The 14,480-nt window shown below is 47.7% G+C and overlaps 1 protein-coding gene and 1 pseudogene across 1 annotated transcript in view; both read right to left on the bottom strand.

The window, feature by feature from the left end:
* TMEM268 (transmembrane protein 268) overlaps window positions 1-14,210 on the bottom strand; it is an 18,454-nt gene extending 4,244 nt beyond the window's left edge. Inside the window, exons 1-7 of the mRNA XM_066610857.1 lie at window positions 14,102-14,210; window positions 12,680-12,786; window positions 11,324-11,431; window positions 10,808-10,957; window positions 6,135-6,245; window positions 1,981-2,061; window positions 188-376 (exon numbers count right to left, since the gene is read on the bottom strand). Coding sequence (XP_066466954.1) covers window positions 188-376; window positions 1,981-2,061; window positions 6,135-6,245; window positions 10,808-10,957; window positions 11,324-11,431; window positions 12,680-12,786; window positions 14,102-14,210 — 855 coding nt within the window. The remainder of the gene's footprint in view (window positions 1-187; window positions 377-1,980; window positions 2,062-6,134; window positions 6,246-10,807; window positions 10,958-11,323; window positions 11,432-12,679; window positions 12,787-14,101) is intronic.
* LOC136635770 (5S ribosomal RNA) lies at window positions 12,134-12,254 on the bottom strand (annotated as a pseudogene).
* Window positions 14,211-14,480: the final 270 nt, after the last annotated feature.

The raw sequence follows: 14,480 nt of genomic DNA on the forward strand, positions 1-14,480 counted from the left end.
CTTTGCTTCATTCCCTGTGTCCTTAGCTTCAACAACGCAGGGCCCACATTGTGTGCGTAGGGTTTTTGTTTTGCTTTTCAAAAAGCTGGCAACCACTTCGCCCCCCCAATGCAATTTTTTCTGTCCAGTAACTGTGAAAACAGCAATTGCATCATTTTGCCATCAACTCCCGTCAAGGAAGCCTCACCTCCGGAGCCCTGTCCGGGACAAGTCGGAGGCGCTTTCGGCGTGCCAGGGGAGCGCGGTCACTGCTTTCTGGGTCGCGCAGCAGGGGCGATTCCTCCAATGGGTTGCCTGCCACCTCCTCGTCTTGATTCGGAACGATCGGCACCTCGATCACGATGTAGAGTTTGTCTAGACTTTGTCTCAGAAAGGCCTAAAAGCAGGAGGAAAAAGCAGGCAGGTTGCCGGACAGCAGAATCATTTTGCACCCTCTGTAGATTTCAGGGCAGGCAGAGTAAAGGACTTTTATGCACTATGGGAACTTGAGGTTCTGGAACTCAGGCCAGAAAACAATCATATCCTTCACTAACTAGGCCAGGAATCACCTTGTAAAATATTGGCTGCCTTATTTTTGGCAGGGGGAGAGCAAACATCCCCCTTCCTGCAAGCCAAACATCCCTCCCAGGAGCTCTTTGCTTGCAATCTCCTTTGTGTAGATTGGGAGCCCCCTTTGAAAAAGGAAAGCTTCTGCCCTCAAACTGTTTATGAGCTGGACGTTTGCCCATCCTGAATACCAACTGTTAAAAATTTAAATTATATAAGAACATAAGAATATAAGAACAGCCCCACTGGATCAGGCCATAGGCCCATCTAGTCCAGCTTCCTGGATCTCACAGAGGCCCACCAAATGCCCCAAGGAGCACACCAGATAACAAGAGACCTCATCCTGGTGCCCTCCCTTGCATCTGGCATTCTGACATAACCCATTTCTAAAATCAGGAGGTTGCGCATACGCATCATGGCTTGTACCCCGTAATGGATTTTTCCTCCAGAAACTTGTCCAATCCCCTTTTAAAGGCATCCAGGCCAGTCGCCATCACCACATCCTGTGGCAAAGAGTTCCACAGACCAACCACACGCTGAGTAAAGAAATATACACATATACATATGTATATATACATATACATATAAATTAAATTAAATATAAATTTAAATACAATGGGCCTTCCTTATCCACTGATTTGAATATGCATGAGTGCAAAGCCCCAGCTGTAACAGTGACATCACTGGGGGGGGTGCAGGCCACACCAGGTGACATGCAAGGGGGGGTGACACCACTACTGGCCAAAATGTTTAAAATGTCTTGGTATTTTCAAGTAATATCATGTTATTCAATGCGCCGTTTCATGCAGATTGCAACAAAACAAACCGTGTTTAAATTTCTCTGTTCTATCAAACGATATAGCAAAAAAACCACCTGGGGCATTTTCCTGCCCACTGTATGGGAGGAGGTACGTCATAGGGGGCAATGCGCTGGGTGCGCCCACGCTGGGTGATGCAAACCCTAGTGACACCACTGGGCTGGAGGGCCTTGGAGACATCCTGAATGTGACCTGATGGGCCTTCCAGTCGCAAACAGGAGGACTTTTGAGGCACGGGAAGGTCACAAGCAACCTCCCCATCCCTCAGAAGGCCTCTTGGAGTCTCCCGAAAGACACTTTCGGTTTACTGGCACCTCTTCCTATGGATTACACTATCTGTGGAATTTGGTATATGTGGGGAGGTCCTGGTTCATATACTGTGTGCGCACTGCGTACGAAACAAATTTTTTGCAGAGTCCCATCAGTGATCCATTGAATTGGCAGCAGCTTCCTGGTTTGAGACAAGGTTAGTGACTGCACCAGAGATCTTTGGCACGCAGAGAAGTGGCTCTGCCGCCAAGCCCCGCCCTGAGGGAAGCCGTGTCACTTGGGTTCCGCTATGCCTCACCCGCCCTCTGCCCCCACCACGAGCCGCGTCCTGCCAAGCGCAACTCACCAGCTGGCTCTTCTCCAATTCTGTGAGAGTGTCTACTAGGGACCGGTGGCAGGGGGACACATCGACGTGGGCAAGCCATAGCTGAGGAACGGGGAGAAAAGCACATATTTCCTTAGGGCTGGAAACAACCCATGCAGGGCTCTAGGCGTTGCTGAGCACCGTGTTTCACAGAGAGTTAGGACCAGCAAGAACTGGGACGCACAGAACTCTTTGCAAGTCTGTATGCAAGCAGGCCAGCTTAATAAGGCTGACTTCCTTCTTCAGGTAGGTGGTGATGAGGGAGGGAGGGAGGAGAACATAAGAACAGCCCCACTGGATCAGGCCATAGGCCCATCTAGTCCAGCTTCCTGTGTCTCACAGCGGCCCACCAAATGCCCCAGGGAGCACACAAGACTGCAAGAGAACTCATCCTGGTGCCCTGCCTTGCATCTGGCATTCTGACATGGCCCATTTCTAAAATCAGGAGGTTCCACATACGCATCATGGCTTGTAACCCGGAATGGATTTTTCCTCCAGAAACTTGTCCAATCCCCTTTTAAAGGCATCCAGGCCAGATGCCGTCACCACATCCTGTGGCAAGGAGTTCCACAGACCAACCACACGCTGTGTAAAGAAATATTTTCTCTGGTCTGTTCTAACTCTCCCAACACTCAGTTTTAGTGGACGGCCCCAGGAAAAGCATAAGCTTGCCCTGTTCTGTTCATATCAATATTATGGGTCGTTCCTGAGTTTTGTTCCAGCAGGAGGATGGTTCGTGCCCCAAGCTCAAAACTGGGCACAAAGCAGGTGGATGAAAGCTGTTGGGGGGGGGGGGGGAGAGAGAGAAAGGATCTGGAGAATAAATGAAACAGACACATTTCTCATATCAAACTTGCAGAAATAGCTTCAAGAAAGATCTATAAGGAAACCACGCGGCCTCCCGCTGCACAGTTAACGGCTTCCGCAGGTCTAAATGAGACGTCTTTGGGGCACTGTGCTGAAAGCATCTCCATCTCACAGCCTTCATCCTTAGCCAGGTCAAGGTTCAGGGAGAGGAGATGAAAGAATATCCCTTTAAAGCTTTGTCTTCAGCCTGTCCGCTGTGATTTCACTCAAGCCAGAATAATTTGCTACATCTGTCCCAAAACACTTTGCGGGCTGCTGACGTTGCGTGAGCCAGACTGGGAAAAGGAGAACTTCCCTGCAAGAAAGCTTTCATCTGGTGACGGGAAAAATGAGCAAATGGTCTTGGGAAGGGGAACTGGTGACCCCAAACAGATTTTGGCAGCGTCGACGGAAAGCCTTCGAGAAATTCAGTTGCGTTTGACAGCCGGACATGGGTCACGATGCATAGCCCTGCACATGCTGACAAAACACTGTTGCACAATTGGGTCTCGTGGGGTGTATATTTGGATGCCAAAGACACACTCACAGTGCTGCCCTATGCACACTGAGAGAGTGGACATCATTAAAATCTGCTCTCCAAAGTCTTTTGGAGACTGATGGCTGCTTGCATAGGGGGTTGGCAGTAGGCCACCCCTATAGGGTTGGCAGCCCTATTGGAGGATGCTATTTTGGATGACTCCCCCTGCACATAAAACTAGTTGGCCACTGTGAGAAATAGGATACAGAGCTAGAGAGGTCTTTGGCCCAGATTTGGGAAGCGTTTTTTTGTGTGTTTTTTTTGTTATATTCTTATTCTAACGAGGTTTGGGGCAAAATGGTCTCTCCCAAATGGGAGCAGGCAATGATATGGGGGAAATTGCAGAATCTTTTAGGGGAAAATAAAATAGGCACATAAAGGGAATGCTTATCACTAGCTGTAGCCAGTTTCCTTCTGTTTTTGCTAGTCAGTCATCTTATTCTCAGAAATCCCTGGGTACAATGAGACATGATAGCAGGCAGTTACTCCTGGGGGGAGAAAAACATGTAAACATGGGGAGGGGATATGGTCTTATTGTGGTGCTATTCAGTGTTTTACAAGGACATCTGCAAGAGGGATCTGAAGGCCTTAGGAATGGACCTCAACAAGTGGGAAACCCTGGCCTCTGAGCGGCCCGCTTGGAGGCAGGCTGTGCAGCATGGCCTTTCTCAGTTTGAAGAGACACTTGGCCAACAGTCTGAGGCTAAGAGGCAAAGAAGGAAGGCCCACAGCCAGGGAGACAGACCAGGGACAGACTGCACTTGCTCCCAGTGTGGAAGGGATTGTCACTCCCGAATCGGCCTTTTCAGCCACACTAGACGCTGTTCCAGAACCACCATTCAGAGCGCAATACCAGAGTCTTTCGAGACTGAAAGTTGCCAACGACAAATTCAGTGTTTTAAGTCATCCTTTCAACCCACTCCTCTTGTATTGGTGCTCGTTAGTATTTATGGCCACCTGCCTCTTTTGCCTTTGGAATTGTCTTTGGCAAACTCCATTTTAAATTATATGTTCTGCTGCTGCCTCTGGCTTTGGATAAAGCAGGACAGAAATCTTTCAAATGATAAAACAATGGAGAGAAGCTTATTAATTTAGCTTCTAACAATCCTAACCAGGTCTACTCAGAAGTAAATCCTATGTTGTTCAGTGGGTCTTACTCTCAGGAAAGTGTGGTTAGGATTGCAGCCTTATTATGTTAATTTGAAGCCCGCTTCTCTCCCACTAGGGAACTCAAAGTAGTTTACAAACACTTGATCTACTGTAATCCATACATTGGAGGTGCAGATTAATGGATGCAGTTGAGTTCTATGCTCCATGGCTATAGCAGAAGGAGAAGCTTTTTTTGGCAAGTGGTGGATCGATAAATCTTAGGTTGCTGGAAGGTTTGATGCAATCGCTCTTCCCTTCTATTGTCCCTCTGGGATGGCTTTACAAAATCCTGCATCTTAATTAACAGATTGGGGCAGGGATTGGGAAAATTTGAAAACTGATTTCTTTCCCAGAAGATAGGCTCTTAAGAGCATTGCAGATCATCCACGCTGACAAAACTATTGTATCAACAGAAATGGAATTGGGCCCCATCTGGTTTCTCTTTGAAAAATAGCCATCATAAGAACTTAAGAACAGCCCCACTGGATCAGGCCATAGGTCCAGCTTCCTGTATCTCACAGCGGCACACCAAATGCCCCAGGGAGGACACCTGATAACAAGAGACCTGCATCCTGGTGCATTGGCATTCTGACATAACCCATTTCTAACATCAGGAGGTTGCACATACACATCATGGCTTGTACACCGTAATGGATTTTTCCTCCAGAAACTTGTCCAATCCCTTTTTAAAGGCATCCAGGCCAGATGCCATCACTGCATCCTGCAGCAAGGAGTTCCACAGACCAAACACGCGCTGAGTAAAGAAATATTTTCTTTTGTCTGTCCGAACCCTCCCAACACTCAATTTTAGTGGATGTCCCCTGGTTCTCGTGTTATGTGAGAGTGTAAAGAGCATCTCTCTATCCACTTTATCCTTCCCGTGCATAATTTTGTATGTCTCAATCATGTCCCCCCTCAGGCATCTCTTTTCTAGGCTGAAGCGGCCCAAACACCATAGCCTTTCCTCATAAGGAAGGTGCCCCAACCCAGTAATCATCTTAGTCGCTCTCTTTTGCACCTTTTCCATCAATTTGTCAAAAACTCCATTGTTATGTAGGAACTTGCAACACTGTGTAAATGGTCTTTGCTTAATAATCTACGTATAATATTCTATTCCCTTGGATGAGTCCGATGAGGTTTTGTGGGGATGTCCTTTCTTGCTGCTCCCGTTAAAATACTTAAAAATCTAAAATATTACATGTTTATTGCAATTTTGGCTGCAATCCTAACCACACTTTCCTGAGAGTAAGGCCCCATTGAACAAAATAGGACTTAATTCTGAGTAGATATGGTTAGGATTGTGCCGTTTGTTTTTTATGTAACATAAGTCATTCCACAAAACATCACCAGACTAATGGAAAGGGACAAATGAACTAAAACTCAGGAGAACCCAAAACACACCTGCTGGGAAAAGACAGGTCATTTCCAGTGAAACACCAGCTAGGAGGGGACGTTCTTAGGTACCCAAACTGATTTTTCAAGTCCCCCCCCCTTTGCATTTATTTATTTATTTGATTTATATTCCACCTTTCCCTCGAAGACCACCCAAGGCAGCACCCATTGCATCAGATAAGGTGGATGGTCTTTCACACAGAAAGGGTACCTGTGGGATGCTCTGGTGCTTCTCAAAGACGTCTGTGATCCCCACCAAGAATTCATTCTTCATGAAGGCCTCGTTGGCTGCTGCCAACCTCATGTCAGTATTCATGTTTAGCTAGGCAAGGAGAAAGGAAAGATGTGTTGAGATGTCTCAGGCTGACTGAAGACTCCAAGGAAGGAGAAAAAAAGAGACCCAGTTTACAGAATCAGGAGGCAAATCAGGTGTTGAACTGAACAAGCCCACATTTTTTTTTTTTTTTTTTTTTTTTTTTTTTTTTTGCAAGCACCTTGTGGAGCATCCTGGCCAAGGGGAAAACCACATGAAACATGTCCCTGTGAAAGCCTGGACAGCTCCTGCAGTTGTCAGTAAAAGGCCATTTCCTGTGTAAAGGGAGATGCTCTTTACACTCTCCCATAACACCAGAACCAGGGGTCATCCACTAAAATTGAGTGTTGGGAGAGTTAGAACAGACAAGAGAAAATATTTCTTTACACAGCGTGTGGTTGTTCTGAGGAACTCCTTGCCACAGGATGTGGTGACAGCATCTGGCCTGGACGCCTTTAAAAAGGGATTGGACAAGTTTCTGGAGGAAAAATCCATTACGGTGTACAAGCCATGATGTGTATGCACAACCTCCTGATTTTAGAAATGGGCTATGTCAGATGCAGGGGAGGGCACCAGGATGAGGTCTCTTGTGATCTGGTGTGCTCCCTGGGGCATTTGGTGGGCCCCTGTGAGATACAGGAAGCTGGACTAGATGGGCCTGTGGCCTGATCCAGTGGGGCTGTTCTTATGTTCTTAACTACAATTCCCAGGAAGCCTTGCAGGTCTCTTGTGATCTGGTGTGCTCCCTGGGGCATTTGGTGGGCCACTGTGAGATACAGGAAGCTGGACTAGATGGGCCTATGGCCTGATCCAGTGGGGCTGTTCTTATGTGTCCCAGTTAAAAGCATCTCAAGCCATTTCTGCCCAACATTGATTGCATATATGGAAAAGGGACCAAATGTGTACACCTGAGGGCCGGACAAATTAGCTAAGAACAGGGGGCGATCCCAGTGAAGACCATGGCACACAAGGAGGGGAAGATTAAGTCTCTCACCACTCTTCCTACTCTTCCTCCAACCCTGTCAAGCAGCCATTTCCTCACATGACTGCCTAGGGGCACATCGCTACTTAGGGATGGGACGTTTTCAGTGGGAAAATGGCACAAGAAGAAAGAGCTAGTCTCCCCCTCCCCTCACATAGCAGTCCCTTGCAGGAGCCAGTCCCCTGCAAAAGCCTTTGAGAAAAGAAGGCGTTTTGTTTGGAAACCCCCTCCCCATTCTTTCCTATAAATATGTGGTTTGGCAGTAGGACCCTGTGCCATGAATCAGGAAGTCTCCACTTAGGATCTCAGCTCCACCTTGACTTCAGTGGCCTCAGCTGAGCCCTCTCAGTCTCTCTTCCCCAACTGCAAAATTTTAATATAAATCAACACATTGATATGTTAATATGAATCAACATCTCGAGATTGTTGTAAAGGTTGTAAGCAAGGAATGGACAAGTAGCACTATTCAAATGCTTATCGGTAACTAGCAATGTTGGCAACTTTCAGTCTCTTGAAAGACTCTGGTATCGCGCTCTGAAAGGTGGTTCTGGAACAGTGTCTAGTGTGGCTGAAAAGGGCAATCCAGGAGTGACAATCCCTTCCACACCGGGAGCAAGTGCAGTCTGTCCCTGGTCTGTCTCCCTGGCTATGGGCCTTCCTTCTTTGCCTCTTTGCCTCAGACTGTTGGCCAAGTGTCTCATGGCCAGAGATCCCCCCCCCCCCGCCAGACTTGCTGACAGTGGATGACAGCAGCAGACTTCAGTTCCCACCCTCATCACCAGGAAATAGGGTGAGAATCTGTGGCAGGTCACCAGTACTGCGGAGGGGTGGGTCAGGGGTTGGTCCGGCTGAGCAGATGGTCTGATGGTCATGGAACCTAAGGGTCACTGAGATGAAACACTGAGATGTGTCAGACTGATGGGGGGGGGGCACCCAGCTTCCTCTGCCTGGCTGCCTCCAAGGCTTCTGCTCCCTGAATCGGAAAAGGAGGCAGGGACCTACCTTGCAGGTTGGCTGTCAACATTACCCCAAGATTCTTTGCCCCCACACTGCAGATGGGGAAGACCGAGAATAAGCATCTTGCCCCAGCACCACCTTATGAGTTCCCAGGGGTAAGATTCAAACCAAGAAAACCCCAGTTCACAAGCTTGGCCACTCCTGTACACTCTGTTCCATCACAAGGTTTAACGACTTGGGGACCACACCTCTCTTTCGCCCATCTATGTGTCAACTTGCATGAATTTAAGGCAGACTCCTCATCTCTAGGCTCCAGCTTGTTGCCCAAAGAGTGGCCAGAAATTATTTTGCCCTATAAAACAGCTGTCAGGTGGATCAGAAGGTGTGGGGCTCAAGAAGCTGATCCACACCAAAGAAATGCGAACACTTTTGGGAGCAGAGTCCTGTGCCAGGGTGAGGCTTGGAAAGGGATTCCATTTCCCCCTGCCAAGAGCCTGATCATCAGCCAGCCTTCCCCTTGCTGGAATATCCTCAGGAATGCACATCAAAGGCATTGCAGTCAAACACAGCCATGCTTTGAGCAAGAAAGAACTTGCAGCTGAGATTTTTGGAACACCTTCTCTTCCAACCCCTAACTAGGACTAATCCCATTGATTCACTGCCTGGTATGCAGAAAACATCCATCTGTATAGAACGGCAGCCCCAAATGATCGTGTTCTATATTGCTCATCTCTGCAGGCAGACTTATTATTGGATTTTTTAAGAACAGCTGCATTTGTTAAAAAAAATTATCATTGTTTGCACAACTTCCTATTTTTGTGCTTTTGTAGATGGTCCTGTTGTCTTGTGGTTGCTTAATTTTCCCAGGAAAATCTCTCTCATAGCAGCTAACAGCCCAACCCTAGGCATGCCTGCTCAGAATTCAAAGGAGCTTACTCCCAGGAAAGCTTTTATAGGATTGCAGCCTAAGAGAACGAGCTATCAATCAAGGTTTTGTTGGTTCTCAACTTCCCTCTTTGATGAATTCACCAGGCATCCTTAGGCCAAACCACTCCTTCTCGGCCTCAGTTTTTCCCATCTGAAAGATGGGTGCAAGAAGACTTGCTCACCTTGCAGGGGGGGTGGGGCAATGGCAATACACCTGAAGTGCTTTCAACACTCAGAAATCAGTATTTATATACCGTTTTTCAACAAAAAGTTTGCAAGGCGGTTTACAGAGAAAAATCAACTAATGTCTCCCTGTCCCAAAAGGGCTCACAATCTTAAAAGATGCAAAAGAACACCAGCAGACAGACTGCTGGGGTGAGGAGGGCCAGTTACTCTCCCCCTGTTAAATAAAAGAGGAGCACCGCCTTGGAAAAAAAAAGTGCCTCTTATCCAGTTAGCAGGTTTCAGAGGGTATTTCTATACAAACATAAATAATATAAAATATACAGATATTATTGGAGGCAGGGAAACTTGGCAATTATGGAATTTGCACGTAGCCAGGTTGAGTCACAGTATGGTATAGGCACAAGGGGACTGTGAAAAGGATGGAAAATTGGAGACAATAGAACAGCTCTCTTCTTGGAGATGTAAGAACATAAGAACAGCCCCACTGGAGCAGGCCACAGGCCCATCTAGTCCAGCTTCCTGTATCTCACAGCGGCCCACCAAATGCCCCAGGGAGCACACAAGGTAACAAGAGACCTGCATCCTGGTGCCCTCCCTTGTCAGCTGAACATAAGAACAGCCCCACTGGATCAGGCCAAAGGCCCATCTAGTCCAGCTTCCTGTATCTCACAGCGGCCCACCAAATGCCCCAGGGAGCACACCAGATAACAAGAGACCTCATCCTGGTGCCCTCTCTTTCGGTGGGGCCTGAAGACCCCATGATGGCGTTTGATAAGGGGCATGAAGTGCTGGCATTTTAATCAAGTGTAATTTTTAAACTGTTTTGTGTGATCCATTCAGGTGTGTCTTTTCTTGATTGATTGAATAATAAACAACAGTTACTGTTTTAAGCTCTGAAGTGGTCTTGACTTCACAAGACAAAGGCAGGGTATAAATTCTTTAAATAAATAAATGTTGGGAGTTCCAAGCATAATGGAACATGACATATTTTCTATTAATGGAAAAGGTTTTAAAACATGAAAAAAGAGAAAGATTTGGAGACAAGCTGTAACTCAGTGTTAGAGCAGGTAGTGTACTACCAAGGTATTTGTGTCCTGGATGATTGCGTTTCGATAAAATGAGTCTTGGACATTGGTGACCCTGGACATTTGGCATCTTGGCATCAGCATTCTGGCATCTCGGTTATTTGTGTCCTGTTATAACGGGACAACAACCCCCATGTTATACATGCTAAGTCTCTTATCCCAGCCCTAACCCTACTTTTGTGTTTTAAAAATTAAAAAGTACATATTAATATACATATATTGGGATACAAATGTCCATGATACAAAAAAAAGGGGGCACAAATCTCCAGGGACACCAATGACTGGGGCACATTTGACAGGCACACAACAGCCCTGCCTTGGATAGCAAGTCTGGGAAGGATTTCTGCAATCAGAGTAGGCAGGACGGACTAGGTAGCTCTGACTCAACCAGCTGCAATTTTCTTAATGTGCGCAGCTGCCCAGATTCTTCTTACCTTTCGTTGGTGCCAGCGGATTAGGAGCTGGATGGCCAAGGCTAAGGAAAGGGCCACCCCAGTAACCAGGATGCTGCATTCCCAGTATCCTGCCAAGGAAAAGGTTTCCAGGGTAGAAAAAAGGTTGACCCAGAGAGTCACGTAGACAACCTGAATTATCCGGAGAGAGAGAGAGACAGAAGAGGTAAAAATGCCACGGTGAATGAACAAGGCCAAGGCACTACTCAGACAGGAAACTTTGGTTGGGGTGTGATGATCCAGCCAGGTTTACATGGCTTTGGATGAGCACACCTGGTAGTTTAGAGCACTTTGAACTTGCCAAAGCAGTTTGAAGCGCGGGAACTAGGAATGGGGACAGAGTCTGAAAAGACCGGATCTCAGGAATCCACGTAATGTGGCCCTTTCATTGCCAATTACCCCCATTGGTGACCACTAACTCCGTTAGCTTCTGGAAGGAGGTGGCGTATTTCGGCAAAAACATACAACCAACCCCTTTAGATGCAACGCGGTCCTTACCACAGCGATGAGAATCCCAAATGCTCTGGAGTTGTAGAATATGTACTTCCTTACTTCTGGCCCCAAAACGGCACACTGAATTAAAATTTTCCACTGGTCGGGTGTCATCTGTTTGGGCAACAATGCGACACTTATATCCATGCTCAGTGGCCCTTGCTCCCATGCGCAGAATTAGGTGGGCCTGGGACCCTCTGCACTTGAATTTGGCTGCTCGGAGCAATGAGAACAGAGGGGCAGATTTGGAAATGGATGCAAATTCAATCAATCAGTTGGTCGATTGACTGATTGACTGGATGCAAATTCACAGACTATGGCTGGGGTTGGTAATGCCTCTTGAGGCAGCATGAAAACATAGCACATAATTAGCTTGTGGAACTCATCACCACAAGACATGGCAATGACCACTGGCTTGGCTAGCATTAAGAGAGGGTTGGCCAAATTAACGGAAGATGGATCTGTTGGCGGTTATGATGGCTCTGCACTGCACCTGTGGGTCCAGTGGAATGGTTGGTTGGTTGGCAACCTTCAGTCTTGAAAGACTGTGGTCTAAGCCTACAGCGCCCGGTATTCCCAGGCGGTCTCTCATCCAAGTACTAACCAGGCCTGACCCTGCTTAGCTTCCCAGATCATGGTATAAGCCTACAGCACCCGGTATTCCCAGGCGGTCTCCCATTCAAGTACTAACCAGGCCTGACCCTGCTTAGCTTCCGAGATCATGGTATAAGCCTACAGCAGCCGGTATTCCCAGGCGGTCTCCCATCCAAGTACTAACCAGGCTTGACCCTGCTTAGCTTCCCAGATCATGGTATAAGCCTACAGCACCCGGGATTCCCAGGCGGTCTCCCATCCAAGTACTAACCAGGCTTGACCCTGCTTAGCTTCCAAGATCAGACAAGATCAGGCATGTGCAGGGTATGAAACCTCTGTAAACTAGTTGCAGGGGAACAAGACTCCTCTGGCTTGTGGGCTTTGCAGAGTCATCTGGTGGACCACTGTAGGGGACACCAGACTAAATGGGCCTCAGGCCTGATCCAGCAGGGACCTTACATTAAAAGGGAAAGAGGAAAAATTCAGAACAGCTTGATGTGGACTGAGCATGCGCAGTGGCCTCTGGGAGCCTTGGGATACTGAGGTGCCCATTGGAGACAAGCAATAAGGAGTTGCTTACGACTCCTTTTGTAATAAGAACTTAGCAACCCTTGTGGCCTCCACAACGTCGCTGCTTATTCACTGAGATCCCCTTGGCTTTGATGTCTCACTTATCAGGCGAGATAAGCGATAATGGTTGCACCCGGCTGGCACTCCTGAACAGAGCAGTGCCATCCCTACAAGTTTCGACAAGTTCTGGAACCTCACCCGAATGCCCCAGGTCTCCAGCGATTCACAGAGGTTGCTATCAACCGAGGACAACGTGCAGCCATCACGGACTGTGAGAACCACGAGCTCTTGTCCATTGAGAACCTCTGGAAGCCAAGAGGAAGGAAGCGTCAGTCAGAAGAGACACTGCTGAACCCCTCACTGCTTTTGAAGTTCCAAATTCCCCAATCTCATTTCCAAAGAGCAAATATTAGGAATCCTTCATTGTATGATGTGCACATTGTAGACGCGAAACACACAGATTACAGCGGCGCTATTGTTGGTTCCTTCTATTTGTGTCTTTCTTGGCTCCCAGCTGGAGCTGCCAACTCTGCAGGGAGATTCTCCCCCCCCCCCAACACAATGTAATGTTGGACATTCCTGTTAAACATATCCAGAAACACGTTCAACAATTGCTTGTCAATCAGCGCTGATTTTCTGATTCATGGAGACACCAGCACATTGCACCCAGACCGTACTATGGGTGTGCACAAAAATGCCTTTATAAAATATGGCAACACATGCCATCTGGATGCAGTTGTATATACAAGTGCCCCAGGTTTCCTTCTCTGCAATATTTTTCTTGATATGTGCATGTGCTCCTGTGTATCTCCAAGTGTGCACGAGCCACATGTGCAGCTCAGCAAGACACAGCCTTATGTATCGACTTTTGTGCACACATAGTTGTGTTGCTGGTGTGCAAGTGTGCATCAGGAAGATGGAGAGCCAAACAACCGAGCTGCCTTTTGTGATGTTCTAGCAGTGCACATGTGTGTGTTCCATTTGTGGAATTAATTGGAGAAATTCTGCTTGTTCATCCAGAATTTAGGAGGAAGAGACTGCAAAGTAGAGACAGCCAAGGGAATAATAAGGAACACAAAGCTGAACTCTGATGCATCCCCAGATGAAGACATGTCTCATTTCAGATGGGTAGACTAATCCCTCCATGGCTGAAAAATTACTTGGCAACACAACTTTGGCACAGTGTAGCTGAGATTGTTCATTGCTGACCTCCTGATCCCCAATAAAGCAGCTCTTGCACTTAAACAAACCTTCTTCGTTCCCAGCCCCCTCCCAGACCAAGTGATTCCAGGAAGCTGCCTTCCTGCGGAGTCCAAGAGGCTCCATATTAACTGGCAGCTCGGAAAAATGTTCTCTCCCAAATCTTCACCAATCTTCTTTCACCCCCCAAAGGAACCTGGAAAAGAAGGTTCCCCCCGTAACCTCAAGTACGTAGATTCCAAGGCGTTTATTTCAATCTGTCGTCCAACACAACCCAGACACGTCGTGCAAACACACACACACGCGCGCGCGCGCGCGCGCAATTCAAGGTGATGGGGGGAAAATTGCTCCTTAGCTCAGTATTCAGTTTGAAGTAATTTTTTTCCCTTTCTGACAGCCCTCTGTGCCCCACAAATTTACCTTTCTTCCAGTGAACAGACCGATCATCCCCGAGGCTCTGGCAGTAAGAGACGGAGGCAGGTGGAACGTCGCTTTTGCTTGCACAGACATGGCTTTTCACGCGGGCCATGATGGAGCACCTTGCAACTTCTGGGCTGTACCGGAGAAGACCCAGCTCTCCCCCTTCACCTCCAGGGCCTCATCTCTGCTTTTTCCTGAAAGACAGAAGCGATGCGTTACTGACTCCGCAGCCCTGCTCAGAAGGCCAGAGGAAGCAAGAAGGGAGAGTGGACTGCCTTGTGGTGGAACACAAGATGCACATATTCTACAGGGGCAAAGCACTGGTCCAAGAGGCTGGTGGCTGGGAGGAGCCTTTCCAACAGGGATCTCTCTCAACCCT

This window comes from Tiliqua scincoides, chromosome 16, assembly GCF_035046505.1.
Source record: "Tiliqua scincoides isolate rTilSci1 chromosome 16, rTilSci1.hap2, whole genome shotgun sequence".
Classification (NCBI taxonomy): domain Eukaryota; kingdom Metazoa; phylum Chordata; class Lepidosauria; order Squamata; family Scincidae; genus Tiliqua; species Tiliqua scincoides.